The sequence below is a fragment of the Schistocerca serialis genome, chromosome 1 (genome assembly GCF_023864345.2).
Source record: "Schistocerca serialis cubense isolate TAMUIC-IGC-003099 chromosome 1, iqSchSeri2.2, whole genome shotgun sequence".
Classification (NCBI taxonomy): Eukaryota; Metazoa; Arthropoda; class Insecta; order Orthoptera; family Acrididae; genus Schistocerca; species Schistocerca serialis.
In genome coordinates, this window is record NC_064638.1 from 275,917,454 (window position 1) to 275,933,755 (window position 16,302).

The 16,302-nt window shown below is 42.5% G+C and overlaps 1 protein-coding gene across 2 annotated transcripts in view; it reads left to right on the forward strand.

Moving 5' to 3' along the window:
• Positions 1-506: 506 nt before the first annotated feature.
• The window catches only part of LOC126468076 (spastin), a 504,043-nt gene continuing 488,247 nt past the window's right edge, over positions 507-16,302 (forward strand). For both annotated transcript variants that reach the window (XM_050096521.1, XM_050096522.1), the window contains exon 1: positions 507-953. In XM_050096521.1, the coding sequence (XP_049952478.1) occupies positions 524-953 (430 nt within the window). In that variant the 5' untranslated portion in view covers positions 507-523. The remainder of the gene's footprint in view (positions 954-16,302) is intronic.

A 16,302-nucleotide genomic window follows, 5' to 3' on the forward strand; every position in this document is an offset into this window, starting at 1 on the left:
ATTTACTTTCATTGTAAAGGACCGTACTGACACACAGGCAAAGAACATGTCATTCATCAAGTGAATAATTCGCTCTACATCAATTATTGGAGTTGTATAACTAAAGTAGTTCCATGTATTCCATTTCACAATGGAAGCCACTGTTTTATAATTTAAAGTTACGTAGAGTCAAAACAGACGAAGACACGAAGTCCTCGCTTTTCCGACCCTCCCCCCTTCTCCTGCTCCCACAGATGCAATGGCAGTCAGAGATGTACTTCACGAAGCGTCCGAAAGGAATTTATTTGTCTCTTTGGCTAAGAATCTGAAAAAAATGCATTTTCGTGTCTTGATAAATGTTTCTCGCACTACAAAATAATGTAAACAATTCACAACAATTTAATATCTGTGGTCACTGCCTTCTTGATAGGGCGAAGCAATTGTAATCATCTCGCGGGCAGTGATTTTTCGAATGCCGCTAAAAACGAATGGTTCGTCTGCCATGACGTCACATTGCAGCATGTCGTTTAGTGATGGCGGACGGATGCAGCGGAAAGGCGCATCTAAGTCCCCGAAAAAGTCGCGGAAAGTCGAGGAACGAACTGTGAAGCAAGACTATACATCTGTCCATAAAAGAAATTTATATTTTGTGTCTTTCCCTTTAATATTTTTATTCAACGTCGTCCGGTCGTTAATTTATCAGCTGTTCGTAATATTTAAGTACTTATATGTCAATACATCCAAACTAGTGCACCGTCCAAAGACAAATTCGAACTGCAAAGTAGAAATAGTTGTCGCGACAAGTGAAACAGAAGCACAAGACAACCCACAAGACATGTCGCAGCTTGCACATAAACATCCAACAGGACCGGGGCCTGGGCCAGGAGATCCTCTGTTAGCCAAGCAGAAGCATCATCATCGAAGAGCTTTCGAGTTCATCTCCAAAGCTCTGAAAATAGACGAGGAGAATGAAGGTAAGTGATAATTTTATAGCGTTTCTTAAAATCCCAGTATAGTGTTTAGTAATTTGCTCACTTTTGCCGCGAGTGTCAGAAAGTTAGGTTAAGTGTCGGTCAGTGTTTGTTTACGCTGAACATATGACAACTGTAAACGTCATGCCATGTCTTATCACATGGCAATCCAGACAGCGTACCTTCTCCCCCCTATTTATGCATGTCCAATACGGAGGTGTTTCTATTTATCCAATATTTGGAGTATAATTGTTTAATCGCACTTCGGTGTAGTTTTTAACTTCAGACTTGCGTAACGTTAGACTTATGGCAAAATATTGCTGATAATTGTCATTGGTGTTTCTGTGTTTGTTTACCTTGTAAAAATTCTTGTGCATGTTAAGGGATACCGTGCGATGTTTTTGGGGAAAAGTATTTGCACGAACAAGTACTGTAATTTTATAACTGTTTTGTGATATATCAAGTGCTTTTAAACGCTGTTTTATTTTATTTGTTTGTAGAGCAATGTATGTCCAGAGACAGGTTTATTATGGGGATCCTCTGTCCCGAATGAGACTCACATATATTTGACAATACAAATTTCGTTGTACATTGTTGATAACTACTGCCTTTAATGCAATGAATATACTATATAATTGACTGTAATAAACTTTTGGGATATATTCATATGGGCTACGAAGAGTAGCCACCGATTACGATGTTTCTATTGAAGTTGTGTATGTGTTTGTACATAAAAACGTTGCAGTACTTTGACATTGTCAACGAACTATGCCACTTCTTCCGCAAATTTTCTGTTTTTTAGCCCATAAAGTAATTCAGTAAGTCTGTAGAGACAGAGCGGTGTATTATTTCCTTCGGGAGTTTGACTGTAATCACACTAAGGATTTATATTGTGTATTAACGTACGCTGTACTGACAATGAGGTTCTTTCCTTGTTAGTTACATTCACTCGTGGTAGTTCCAGGTCATTTTTGATCATCTTGGCTTTCATCGTACTTCGTTTTTCTGCACGAAATGACACAAAGTAGGCACTGTAGAGTTGCGAGTGACGGTTCAAAAACAATATTTCGAGAATATGGTAGCCTTGGTAGGATTAAAAAGACAGCCGCGACTGGAATATAAATTTCCACGCAGTCTGTTGCGTACAGGTTTGAACAATCGTTAATTTTCAAATGATACGAGCGTGAAGCAGTGAAATGTAACCGTGAACGGCGAGGAAGCATTTTTGTGTGAACCAGAACATGGATAGCGAGCAAGTCCGCATTAAATGACTATCAAAAAGCTGTGTTTACTTCTAAATGTTTATTTTACAGTTGACCAACAGTTTTTTTTTCCACAAATTGCGTTACTGGTATACAGTAAGTCATATGATACAGAACTCGGACGAGGGCTTTCCAGAATACTTGTCCAACGTGCGCCGCAACTGTCATCACAGTTTATCTCGTTTTCTGCTTGTATCATTCACTCACTCACTTTCTTGAAGAACGCGTGGTTTGGAAATTCTGTTTTGAAAATCCAGTACTTGTGAGCTGCTTTTCATTGAGCCGCTATGAAGGCGTGCTTGGATCTTCGGATGCGAAAAGCAAACCGAATTGTTGCGCCAGAGTTAAGACTATGAGATTATACATAGAATTTATGATGCATCACACACATTCTGCGCTGAGAGACGAATTTGTATTGGCAGGTGCTTAAATGATACTTAAATGACAAGTGACATGTAGTTATAAATGTTTAAGTTAGTGTTTACTATAGGCTACAAACATCCTTTTTAATTTCTTGTACTTCACTAACTAAGGAAGAAAATGTATTTGAGAGAAGACAGTTTTTATATAAAATTACTTTGCCCGCGCCAAAGATTTCAGCGAGAATAGTAGAGGAAGAGGAAAATTGTTAGGCATTTGATATAGGTCTACGAATTGGCGAGGCATTAAATATTTGGGTGATTTTTAATGCATAAATGGGAAATAAAGAGCAGAATTGAGTATTGGAGTCCTTATTATTCAGTGCAATAGCCGATGGCAGCATCGTTTGATTCCCGAACTAGTCATAACAAGAAAACCAGTGGTTATCAGTCGAGGCTCGAATTTATTTTTGTTAAACCCGTTTCGTCGCTTAAATCATTCTCAATAGTTACATCACTGCTTGCCTGTGGCTGTGTCAGTATGCAGAAGGACCTGTTTGAGAATGGATTTAAAGTGTAGCAGCTGGTTCAGCGACTACAATGTACATGAGCTTTGATGGCCTCTGTTGTCAAATTAAGTGTGCTCACTTGTGCCAACAATATGGCAAATGTAAAGGTGCAGGATCAGACGCAGTCGTTAATGGGTTACATCAGCAGTTCATTGGAAAACAAACATGGTTAATTACGAAAATAAGCAGGTTTGTTGCAGTAGCATGATACTGTCAGTGTCAAATTCGTCGTGCTTATGGAACTGAATATACGCACGACAGTCAAGGTAACACTGCGGTAAGACAAAATTAATTAGTGACTAATTTCCGCGCTGACGGTGTCGTCAGAATGGTAAATCAATGTGAATGTACTCGCATATTCTGGAGCACGGCGGTTCATATATCTGTTCGACAGTTCAGATCTAGCTTTTCCGTGGTTTCCCCAAACCACTCAAGTAAAATGCCAAGTACTATCTGCTTTCTTCCCAGTTATAATTCGTTCTTAAACCTTGTCTTTTTGAAGTCTTAAAAATCAGAGTAGATTAAGAGATTCCGACTTTTTTGGCGATAATTAAATGCAATCTCATAAGCCATTTGGAACAATTTTCCAAACCATTGCAGTTTGTAAGGCAATGCTTGCAGCACCGTTCATTGTAACTCATTTGACAACTTCGTGAAAGAAGTTTCACCGATATTTATGACATAGACAGTAGAGCTGTGCTACGAAGTTTACTATTAGTTGGCTAACAAATATTTTTTTCTGAAAATGTATATGCCGGAACAAGTGACTTGTTTACACGTACTGCCCGCGCAAAACCAAATTGACACTGGTGAGGTGGCTGACGGGAGTAAACCTAAATGGGAAATGCCTTTACGATAGCTTCTATCAGCCACCGAGGTTTTGGTTTTAAGTAGTTTCTCTAAATTGGCGAAAGCAGAAGCAAAGATCATCTGCTTACTCTGTAAATGACATGGCAAGTTTCCTTCGCTATCCTTGTTCAAACCCAGCTTGTCAGCTATACGACCAGTCACGTTAATCTGACCACAGCTTCTAAAGAATGTCGTGGAGGGGGGGGGGGGGGTCTAACAGTACAGTTCTTGTAGGGATCGAAAAACCAGGTTTCGGGTTTTGGGTTTTTCAACGCCAGTTTAATCGGACTCTTAAAACCGCTCAAAATAACCGGTTTCTTAAATAATGGATTTTCGGTATTTTATTCCTATGATTTCCTGTAATAACGTAGAAATCGAGCAAAGATTGGAAAATTTTGATTGCTTCAGTTTAAAGATAAATAGAATCACAATATTAAATAAAATAAGCGAATAAAAGAAAATTTAGTCCATCCACGGTTCGCTGTTTTTTCCGAAAAGTAATAAGCCCTTTTCAGATGAATCACGTTTTATGCTCCATCGGACGGATCGCCGTTATCGTGTACGACGTGAAACATCTGAAAGCGTACCCTGCAACAATCGTCGGAAAGGTCCAAGATGGACGGCATTCCCTGAGTCATTTCGTCGTTCTTGAAGGCACCATAGAGTGACCCAAGTATGCAGCGCGGACAGATGAGAAGCGTGCAGGAAGTGTGGCAGTGAGGTTCTGGAAGGTACCAACAAGAGGGTGGAGCCATGACGACTCCGGCGCCGTGGCCAGCCGACCAAGGTTTCTCGGTTGAGAATCCATGGCGCGAACAGCTCGATCGAAGTGGTCACATAGATTTTCGATTGCGCTTAAATCCGCGGAGGTTGGTGGCCACAGGACTGCGACAAGTTCATCCTAGTACTCTTCGAATCACACATTTACACTGCAAGCTGTGTGTGACGTTGTATTGCCCTGTTGGTCGATGCCATTGTGCCGAGGAAAAACAAACCGCATGTAGCAGTGGACTTTGTCCCCAAGGAAGGCTGCATGCTTACGTTGATCCACTATGTATTCCAGAATGACGAAACCATTCAGGGAACGTTCTCCGGCCTGTATCCCTTTGACTATTGCTGCAGGGTTGTTTGCTTTCAGACTTTCACGCCGCAGACGCCAACGGTCATCTGTCCCATGTAGTATAAAATATGCTTCATATGAAAAGGCCACGTGACAACAAACAGTGGACGTCCACTTGCGGTACTGATGTACAAATTCCAGCCTTCGTCGCCGATGGACAGCAGTCACAGTCATGAGGCCTACGTTCGCGGAGCGGTTGTTGAGGAGACACTGTCGGTTCATCTGGACGGTCAGTTGCTCAACAGTTGCACGTTTATTCGCCAGTGCACATCTACGCAGCTGTCGTTCACCTCTGTCGTATATGGCCCTTGTTGCACCACATTTTCACCGGTTTTGGATTGCGCCATTTCGCCATGCGAGAACAGTTTACAAACTTATCCGTTTCGGAAGTGCTTCAACTCTTGGCTCGAAAGCCAGTGATCATGCCGTTTTGGACATAGAGAAATCGCTCCTTTTCCACATTAAGACAACGACTGCAGTGTTTTCTGCTTCCCAGCGCCACTGTTAATGCAGCCACCTGCTGTCTGTCACATTAATGTGACTGGACCGTGTAGTTCCTTCGAACAACGAATTGGGGGCAAAAAAGCAGGCCATTCTCGTTTTCAAAAAGGGTCGTCAGACATGCAAATACCTATCGGCTATCGTCGATGTCAGTTTGTGGCAGAATTGTGGAATAAGTTATATACTAAAGTGTCATGACTGTTTTGATAAATGAAGACCTCCGTGAAAATAAACATGGCTTTCCCAAACATATACAGGGTGTTACAAAAAGGTACGGCCAAACTTTCAGGAAACATTCCTCACAAAGAAAGAAAATATGTTATGTGGACTTGTTAGAGCTAATTTTATTAATTCTCTTCAAATCACATTAATCATGGAATGGAAACACACAGCAACAGAACGTACCAGCGTGACTTCAAACACTTTGTTACAGGAAATGTTCAAAATGCCCTCAGTTAGCGAGGATACATGCATCCACCCTCCGTCGCATGGAATCCCTGATGCGCTGATGCAGCCCTGGAGAATGGCGTATTGTATCACAGCCGTCCACAATACGAGCACGAAGAGTCTCTACGTTTGGTACCGGGGTTGCGTAGACAAGAGCTTTCAAATGCTCCCATAAATGAAAGTCAAGAGGGTTGAGGTCAGGAGAGCGTGGAGGCCATGGAATTGGTCCGCCTCTACCAATCCATCGGTAACCGAATCTGTTGTTGAGAAGCGTACGAACACTTCGACTGAAATGTGCAGGAGCTCCATCGTGCATGAACCACATGTTGTGTCGTACTTGTAAAGGCACATGTTCTGGCAGCACAGGTAGAGTATCCCGTATGAAATCATGACAACATGATCCATTGAGCGTAGGTGGACGAAACTAAAATGAGTTCTAACATGGAAATTAAGCGTTTCCGGACACATGTCCACATTACATATTTTCTTTATTTGTGTGTGAGGAATGTTTCCTGAAAGTTTGGCCGTACCTTTTTGTAACACCCTGTATATTGCAAACTCAGTCCGCTCTGTTCGTCCACAGAACTCAGATGAGGATAGACATCGGTGCCCAGTTTGATACCGTATTCCTTGACTTCCGAAAGGGCCTTGATACAGTTCCACACTATCGTTCAACGAATAAAATACGAACTTATTGAATGTCGGACCCAAGATGTGACAGGATGGGGGACTACCTCTCCGATAGGAACTAGTCGTTCTTAATAAGACTAAAGCAATACATGCAAAGATAATTTCAGCAATACCCCAAGGGAGTGTTATAGGACATTTACTGTTTAAAATTTGTATTGGTGATGTAGTGATCAGAAATGTAAGGACTGTGGTATGAAGATTAGCATCTCCAAAACAAAAGTAATGTCAGTGGGAAAGAGGTATAAACGGATTGAGTGCCAAATATGAGGAACAAAGTTAGAACAGGTGGACGGTTTCAAGTACTTAGGATGCATATTCTCACAGGATGGCAACATTGTGAAAGAACTGGAAGCGAGGTGTAGCAAAGCAAATGCAGTGAGCGCTCAGCTACGATCTGCTCTCTTCTGCAAGGAGAAAGTCAGTACCAAGACAAGTTATCTGTACACCGTTCAATCTTTCGACCAACTTTGTTGTATGGGAGCGAAAGCTGGGTAGATTCAGGTTACCTTATCAATAAGGTTGAGGTTACGGATATGAAAGTAGCTAGGATGCTTGCAGGTACTAGTAGATGGGAACAATGGCAGGAGGGTGTCCACAATGAGGAAATCAAAGAAAAACTGGGAATGAACTCTATAGATGTAGCAGTCAGGGCGAACAGACTTAGATTGTGGGGTCATGTTACACGCATGGGAGAAGCAAGGTTACCCAAGAGACTCATGGGTTCGGCAGTAGAGGGTAGGAGTCGGGGTAGGCCAAGGAGAAGGTACCTGAATTCGGTTAAGAATGATTTTGAAGTAATAGATTTAACATCAGAAGAGGCACCAATGTTAGCACTGAACAGGGGATCATGGAGGAATTTTATAAGGGGGACTATGCTCCAGATTGAACGCTGAAAGGCATAATCAGTCTTAGATGATGATGATGATGATGATGATGATGTAGTAACGAACGTGAGGATCTTAGTGAGACTTACCAGATGGTGCACTTGTCAATAAGTAGGTAGCAATGCCAGAAGACTAGCGAATTACAGGAAGCTCTGCGGAGGGTCGATGACTTGCAGGGACTGCCAGTTGACCCTGAACGTAAATCAATGTAATTTTTTTACACATGAATAGCCCAAGAAATCCGTTACTGTTATATTATGAAAGGATTCAACTGTAAAATACCTAGAAGGAACCCTAAGGAACGATATAAGGTTGAATTACCCAGTAAAACTACTAGTAGGCAATGGATATCACAAGCTGAGAGACAGAATGTCAATCCTAAGGGCCCGGGTTCGATTCCCGGCTGGGTCGGAGATTTTCTCCGCTCAGGGACTGGGTGTTGTATTGTCCTAATCACCATCATTTCATCCCCATCGACGCGCAAGTCGCCGAAGTGGCGTCAAAGCGAAAGACTTGCACCAGGCGAGCGGTCTACCCGACGGGAGGCCCTCGTCACACGACATTATTATTATTATTATTATTATTATTGTTATTATTATTACAAGCTGAGATTAATTGGAAAAATCGTAAGGAAATGTTATTCATCCATGAAAGAAATGCGTTACAAACAAATTGTAAAATTCTTGCGTATTGTTCACAAGGCTGCGACCGTTACCAGGTTGCTTCACTAGAAGACAGAGGTTCAATGAAGAGCGGCATGTTTAGTCACGGGATCGTTCAGCAAGTGCGAGAGCATTACAGAGATGATACAGTAAAAAAAATTGAAATAGACGTTGACATCACGGAGAAGTTCACTGTTGAAATACCAAGATTAGTCGATCAACATATTACGCCAGTGACCACTGCGAGGAAATCAGAAGTTATAGGCCTACGCAGGTTAATGGACGGTACTCCTTCCCACACACCATTCATGAGTGGAACAGAAATACCTACTGTCACAGTTCTCAAGGTGGCTTGCGGACTGTACATGTAACTGTGGTTGGTTGGTTTGGGAGATTAAAGGGACCAGACCATGTAACTGTGGTAATGTCTCTGATGTCAAACGCTCGTATCATTTTTATACTGTTTTTGTGGTGCTTGAATCAGGGATATTATTCCACCTCCCGTAAATTTTGTATTATCCACGCAAGGATGCCACCGTGACACATATTGGGCGCCTACGGTTTTTAGACACACTTGCACTCGTTCATGAACTTTTCTCATCATTGGCTTAAGACCTGTGGGTAGCAGAAATGAAGTCGATGATCCAGGATGATAAGACTGCTTACATATTTAGCATTGAGTGCCAAGTGACACATTTGACCGATGTTACAATTGGTTAGCTGACGATTATTTGCTATCCTCCCATAAATGACGTGGCAGACGCGTTATTTTGATATTCGAGACAGTGAAAAAAAGATGACTTTCAGTTGAAAAAAATTGTATCTTCGAATTTAAATTGTATTAGTCTAATTTAAAATGCCCTTGAAACTTCTTGACAGATTAAATCTTTAGTGCGGACCTAGACTCGGAACTCGGCTTTAAACTGCCAGGGAGTTTCATATCAGCGCATACTCCACTGCAGAGTGAAAAATCATTCAGGAAATATCTCCCAGGCTGTGGCTAAGCCATATCTCCGCAATATCCGTTCTTCCAGAAGTGCTGGTCTTGCAGGTTCGCACGTGAACTTCTGTGAAATTCGGAAGGTTGGAGATGAGGTACTGGTGAATCATAATGCAACGAACAAAATGAGATTAAAAAAAAGTCGGTAAATCGCTTGCTCGGAAAAGGCAAAGGTCCCGAGTTCGAGTCCGTCTGCACCCTGTTTTAATCTGCCAGGAAGTTTCGTATCAGCCCACACTCCACAGCAAAGAGAAAATTTCATTCTAAAATGCCATTGTTGACACCCTTGGTGACAGTGAATAAAATTTGTAGTTACTTACTTCCCTGGCATGGCTCTAAATGACTATTATCAAAGACCAAATAAATAGAGAAAAGGAAAAACAAAAACACATGGCGGAAAAATACTAGATCCGAGAAAGGCATGTTGAAAGCTGGTATTTTTTTTAATTCACAATCCTGGTTGTGCCCAGAATAGCCGCTGTCGCTACCATGAAATTAATAATTTAACATTTCTGAGCATTTAGAGCAAGTTGGCAGTCTTGACACTACTTCGAAATCCTGTCAAGATATGAATAAAAGTTTATAACAAATTGCAATAGTTCACGACGTCGTCATAAGATCACGTGAGACGATTATGTGAAATCTGACGAGGCGTAACAGGTGGGACGACGTTAACTGTACGAGTTTTGGTGTGTGGGCGCTGCTTTCCGTTACCTCATTGTTCTGGTGGTGGGACACGAACTACGAGCGGACATCCGGACGGCGGCTTTTATTTTCCGTTTCTGGGTTGATGACCGCTAGCAAAATTTGACTCGAAATTCAGATAACACACACAATGCTTGTAACACACAGTAATTTTCCCTTGCTGCAGCCATAAAAGGATTACTACAGGAAGTCACCAATATTAGTACAAGTAACCCTCCATTCCACCACCATGCACTATACTGTGACTTGCTTTGTTGTTGTTGTTGTTGTTGTTGTTGTTGTTGTTGTTAGGCTTATCTCTGTGTACAGAACTACTGCAGCCTACATTCATTTGAACTGTCTTACTATGGTTCAAGTGGTCTGAGCACTATGGGACTTAACATCTGAGGCCACCAGTCCCCTAGAACTTAGAACTACTTAAACCTAACTAACCTAAGGACATCACGTACATCCATGCCCGAGGCAGGATTCGAACCTGCGACCGTAGCGGTCGCGCGGTTCCAGATTGTAGCGCCTAGAACCGCTCGGCCACCCGGCCGGCTGTCTTACTATGATCAAGCATTGGTCTTCCTCTACAATTTTTACTCCCAGCACCTCCCTGCACTAAAAATTCATGAATATTTATTGTCCTAAGATGTGTCCAAACAAAATGGTTCCAATGCCTCTGAGCACTATGGGACTTAATATGCATCCAATCAACTGAAACCTTCTTTGAGAGGAGTGTCATACATTTCTTGTCTCTACTTATCCAATCCACACACCTAATCTTCAGCGTTATTTCTAAAGCTTCTATTCTCTTCTTTCTTGAGCTGTTTATCCGCGTTTTACTTCAGTACAAGGTTACACTCTAAAGAAATACTTTCGCAAAAGACTTCCTAATACTTAAATTTGTATTCGACAAATTTATCTTCTTCAGAAACTTTGTCTTGTTATTACCAGTCTACATTTTGTGTCCTCTCTACTTCGGCCATCGTCAGTTATTTTGCTGCCCAAATAGCAAAACCTATCTACTACTGTCTCGCTTCTTGATCTAATTCCCTCAGCACCAACTAATTTAATCCGAATACATTCCATTACCCTTGATGTTTGTCTTACACCATTATTTCAAGATAGTGTCCATTCTGTTCAGCTGCTCTTCCAGGTCATTTGCTGTCTCTGACAGAATTGCAGCGTTATTGGCAAACCTCAAACTTTTTATTTCTTCTCCTTGGACTTCAATTCGTGCTCCAAATTTTCTTTGGTTTCCTTCGCTGCTTGCTCAGTGTACGGAATGAATGACATCGGGGACAGGCTACAACAGTCTTACTCCCTTCTGAACCACAGCTTCCTTTTCATGCCCCACGATTCATAACCGCCGTCTGGCTTCCGTACAAGCTGTAAATAGCCTTTCACTACCTGTATTTGATTCCTGCTACCTTCAGAATTTCAAAGAGAGCATTCCAGCCAACATTGTCAAAGTTTTCCTCTAAAACTAAAAAGGGTATATAAGTATGTTTGCCTTTTCTTAACATATTCTCTAAGAGAAGTCATAGGGTCTGTATTGCTTCGCGTGTTCCTACATTTCTCCCGAACCCAAACTGACCTTCCTCGGGTCGGCTTTTACCAGTTGCTGAATTCTTCTGTAAATGAATCGTGTCAGTTACATATTAAACCAGTTCAATTAAAAACTCACTCATGTTCGCAACTGCCTTCTTTGAAGTAGGAAACGCTATAGTCTCCTCAAAGTCTGAGCGTATTTCAGTTGTCTTTTAGCAAGTGGAAAAGTTTTGTCAGTGTTGGTTCTCCCTAAGATCGTCATTAATTACCAGGGAATGCAGTCTCCAGTCTGCTACTCCTAGCGAGTACCCCATCCTGCCGATATATCGACAAGTTTTCTTGCTGTAGATACTCAGGTTTCCAGTCGATTAAGCAAACTGAATGCGTTCGGTGTTCAGTTAGCAGATCTTCCTTCTGGAGCGTTAGGTCCTGCGGGAAGCTCCATTGTTGGTGTTGTAGATAAAGTATTCGTTTCAGTAAGGTTCAAAGCACACAAATGGTTATACACTGAGCTGACAAGTCATGGGATATCTTCAAATATCGTGTCGGAACTCCTGTCTCCCGGCGTAGTGCAGCAGCGCGACGTGACATGGACTCATGAAGTCGTTACAAGTCCCCTGCAGAAATACTGAATCATACTGCCTCTATAGCTGGCCATAATTGCAAAAGTCTTAACCGGTGCAGGATTTTGTGCACGAACTGGCCTCTTGATTATTTCCCATAAATGTTGGATGCGATTCATGTCGTGCGATCTAGCTGGCCAGATCATTCTCTCAAATTGTCCACAATGTTCCTCAAACCAATCGCAAACAATTGTGGGATGATGACATGGCGCATTGTCACCCATAAAAAATTCATCGTTGTTTGGGATCATGAAGTCTGTGAATGGCTGCAAATGGTCTCCAGGTAACCGGACATAACCGTTTCCCGTCAGTTATCCGTTCAGGCGGACACGAGGACACAGTCCATTCCACGTTAACACAGTTCACACCATTATGGAGCCAGCACCAGTTTGCACAATATCTCGTTGACAACTTCGTGGTGTATGAGGCACACTCGAACCCTGCCATCAGCCCTTTCCAACAGAATTCGGGACTCATCTGACCAGACCACGGTTTTCCAGTCGTTTAAGGTCCAAGCACTATCGTCATGAGCCCAGGAGAGGCGCGCAGACTGTGTGCTGTTAGCAAAGGCAGTCGCGTCGATCTTCTGCTGCCATAGCTCATTAACGCCAAATTTTGCCTCAATGCCCTAACGGATATGTTCTTCGTACATCCGACATTGATTTCTGTGGTCATTTCACACATTGTTGCTTTATATCAGCAATGATAGCTCCACGCAAACGCCGCTGCTCTCGGTCGTTAAGTGAAGGCCGTCGACCACGACGTTGTCCGTGGTGAGAGATAATGCTGAAATTGGGTGTTATCGGCACAATCCTGACACTGTGGATCTCGGAATATTAAATTCCCAAACTATTTCCCAAAATGGAATGTCTCACTCCGACTACCATTCCGCGTTCAGAGTCTCTTAATTTCAGTCGTGCTGCTATGATTACATCGGAAACCTTTTCATATGAATCACCTGAGTACAGGTGACAGCTCCGCCACTGCACAATCATTTTATACCTCACGTACGCGATACTACGCCATCTGTATATGTGCATAATGCTGTCTCATGACTTCTGTCGAATCAGTGTATTATTACGCGGGAACCTCGTTGCGCTAGCGCTGACATCTGGTTGTGATTCCATGAACTTTCCAAATAGCTCTCTCACTTGTATTATTGCTTTAAACCTTTAACGTAAGATTATACATCTTAAAGAGTAGATTTCGACAGCATTTCATTTTTTTTAAAATTTCGTCAACAATTATATGAAATATTGAAAATAAAATTTTGGTTTACCTTTGAAGCCTTTAGATAGGCAGATGGACACGGGGACGTGCATTGTGCGCTGGGGTAACCGTTTGGTAATATGGATAGATGTCCACTGGGCGGCAGGGAAGTCTGATGTCTGAACAGTATATTTCCTGCTGTTGGCGGCCAAATACAGACGATGAAATTTTCGTCCTCTAACAAGATTCCAGGGCGGTTACCTCCTGAGTTGCGCGCCACCGCTCAAGTACGTTATCAGCGTGTGCTACGGAAGCTGGTGGCATAGTGATAAGACCGTGGGTCTGATTTAAATTAACTGGCGTTTGGCGTTTTAAGGCGACGAGTACTGTCTATAAGCAACCGTCGCAGCGCTCTACTCTTCGGGACGATAGAAAATCACAATCTCTATCTCCTACAACAATTACGTAAAATTTCTGAAATTTTACTTCCGTCGCCGTTTGTAAGGTACATGAAACTAAACGTTCCAGTATTGCAACTGCTTACTGGCAATTGGTAGGTACAGTGCTTTACGTAGCGTCGCTGACAACGCAGTGGACGTCGACAATGCTGGGCTTCCGTTGCTGTGTCGGTGTACGCACACACTAACTCTTAGTGACAGTGCATATTATGTTCGTAAACCACGACTGTGCCAGCGGAAAATAGTTATCATATGATGAAAAAGCAAAAATCGGAGCGTAGAACGAAATGAGACACTCTAATCTTCAACTAGCAAGAAGTTGAATCGTTCAAGTAGAGTGATTTATAGATTTGGCGCACGAACGGACAGAACGGAAAGTATCCGCTCGGTAGAAAATTATGTGAGACATCGAAACTGTTACTTTGGCGCAAAGCAAGGGCCACAAACTGTGTTTCGTGGTAACTTGTTCCTGGTTTACGGTTTCCAGTAACTGCGAGACGTGTACGACAATTTTTGTCAAATGACAGGTATCTTGCATTCGAGAAACAATTGCAGAAACTTGTTCTAACATATAAATAGGCTAAATTGGAATTTGCCGAAAATGTCATGGACTTGAGAAGAAGTTTAGTTTAGATGATTTCAGTATTATTGACATGAGCTCAGAAAAGAGGAGCAGGTAAGAACGAGCAGAAATTTGGTGGTGAAAGTGTTAAGATTTGGGCAGCCTTCTGCAGTATAGGTAAATCAGGCATTGCTTGGGGAAACGCTAGAATGAAATCTTAACACGCACACTGAGATATAATATACAGAATGGATTAGTATGTATGAGGACCTAGTGGACGAAAGTATGTTTCAACAAGATAATGCATCTGTTCATGTTTTTGCTACAACAAAAAAGTGATTTGAAGATAAATATATTGGTGTCTTGCCCTGGCCTCCACGTATCCTGGATTCAACTACGTGGAAAACCTTTGGGGAATACTTGCAAGGCAATGTAAAACCGTGTGTGAGCTGAAGAGCGCTGTACGAGAAAAGTGACAGCAATCGACAGAACGTTAAACTCGTCCTTTATTTGGTCTCGCTGTAGATTCTAATTTGATAATTTCTCACAGAAATCCATTTTGATAACCACCTTTTGGAGTTAATTGCCTAATTGACAGTGAAATAATGAGATGGCTCTTATGTTGACATATATACCTGAGGGTTTGATTACGAAAAGAGCACCTCGCAGCACATGACCTCCTGAGATTTCTAACAGCTGATGTGTGCCTTACAATCTGACTGGCTTTTCTTAGTATTTTTTATGGGCTCACTTAGCGCATTAGATTATATTGATGCTTAGTGAAAACCGGCACACGCGGTAGTGTCAGGGTCAGATGTAAGACAGGAAATCGCGAAATTTTTTGTTTTTTTTTTTTGGGCCGGGGGGGGGGGGGGGTTGGGGGTTGGAGGGGGTTGAACTGGCTACATTGGCGCAAATCTATAGCGCCTGTGGGAATTGGCAGTGTTTCCGTACTTCATTACAGGTCTGTAGTCTCCATGTGGTACAGGAGACAAATTGTGGTCAGTGAAGCTAGCGAGCTAGTCGGCCGTGTCATTCTCCCCTCCGGTCACTCAGCCGAGATGAAGTGCTTTTATGATGCGCCACAAGATAGAGCGCAGCCGTGTGCTGTATGCTTTCTTTCTCCGCTGGAAGGACTCACCAGTGTGCGTGCTTGTGCTGTACATATTTGTTATTCGTGTCTAAGTGGCTGGCTCATCCGTTTATTTTGCAACACATGGGCCAACCTCATTTCCTGGGATATCGATTTAGGTTTAGTGAGCCGGCTTTTCACAAACATATTTTAAAGCAAATACTGTATTAACAATTTTAGGATATTTGTGGCTGTGAGAAGAGTGTACGTGTGAACGCGAGACTGTTTATAAGGGAGCCTGTTGATTTTGTAACGAAAGTTTTCTATTATAAGTTACAGAAATTCCTATTTCAACATAATAAAGACTGGGTTTTTCTACACTCATGCTCTTAAATTAAGGATAATGCTAATACGTGGTGAAACAACGCTCAGGTGGGCGATTTGCGGGTTTAAATCACCTCGAGGTATGACCATGCGGTGCATTTGACCTGCGGTCGTCGCACGGTGGCGCTGGCAGCAGTCCACATACGCAGAGGTGTGTTGGTTCATGTCAGAGTACGGTGCAGCGAGTAAGTGAGCAGACGTTTTCAGACGTGCTAATGGTGACTATGTGTCGAAAGTGGCTCAAATAACACATATTTATGACGTTATGAGGGGTAGAATATTAGGGCGACTGGAGGTTGGTCAAACAGCAGGCCGTAGCACGGTCCCTCCGTGTGCCACAAAGTGTGATCTCAAGATTATGGCAACGATTCCATGGCAACGATTCCAGCAGACAGGAAACGTGTCCAGGCGCTACGGAACGGGATGTCCACAGTGTACAACACTACAAGAAGACCGATAT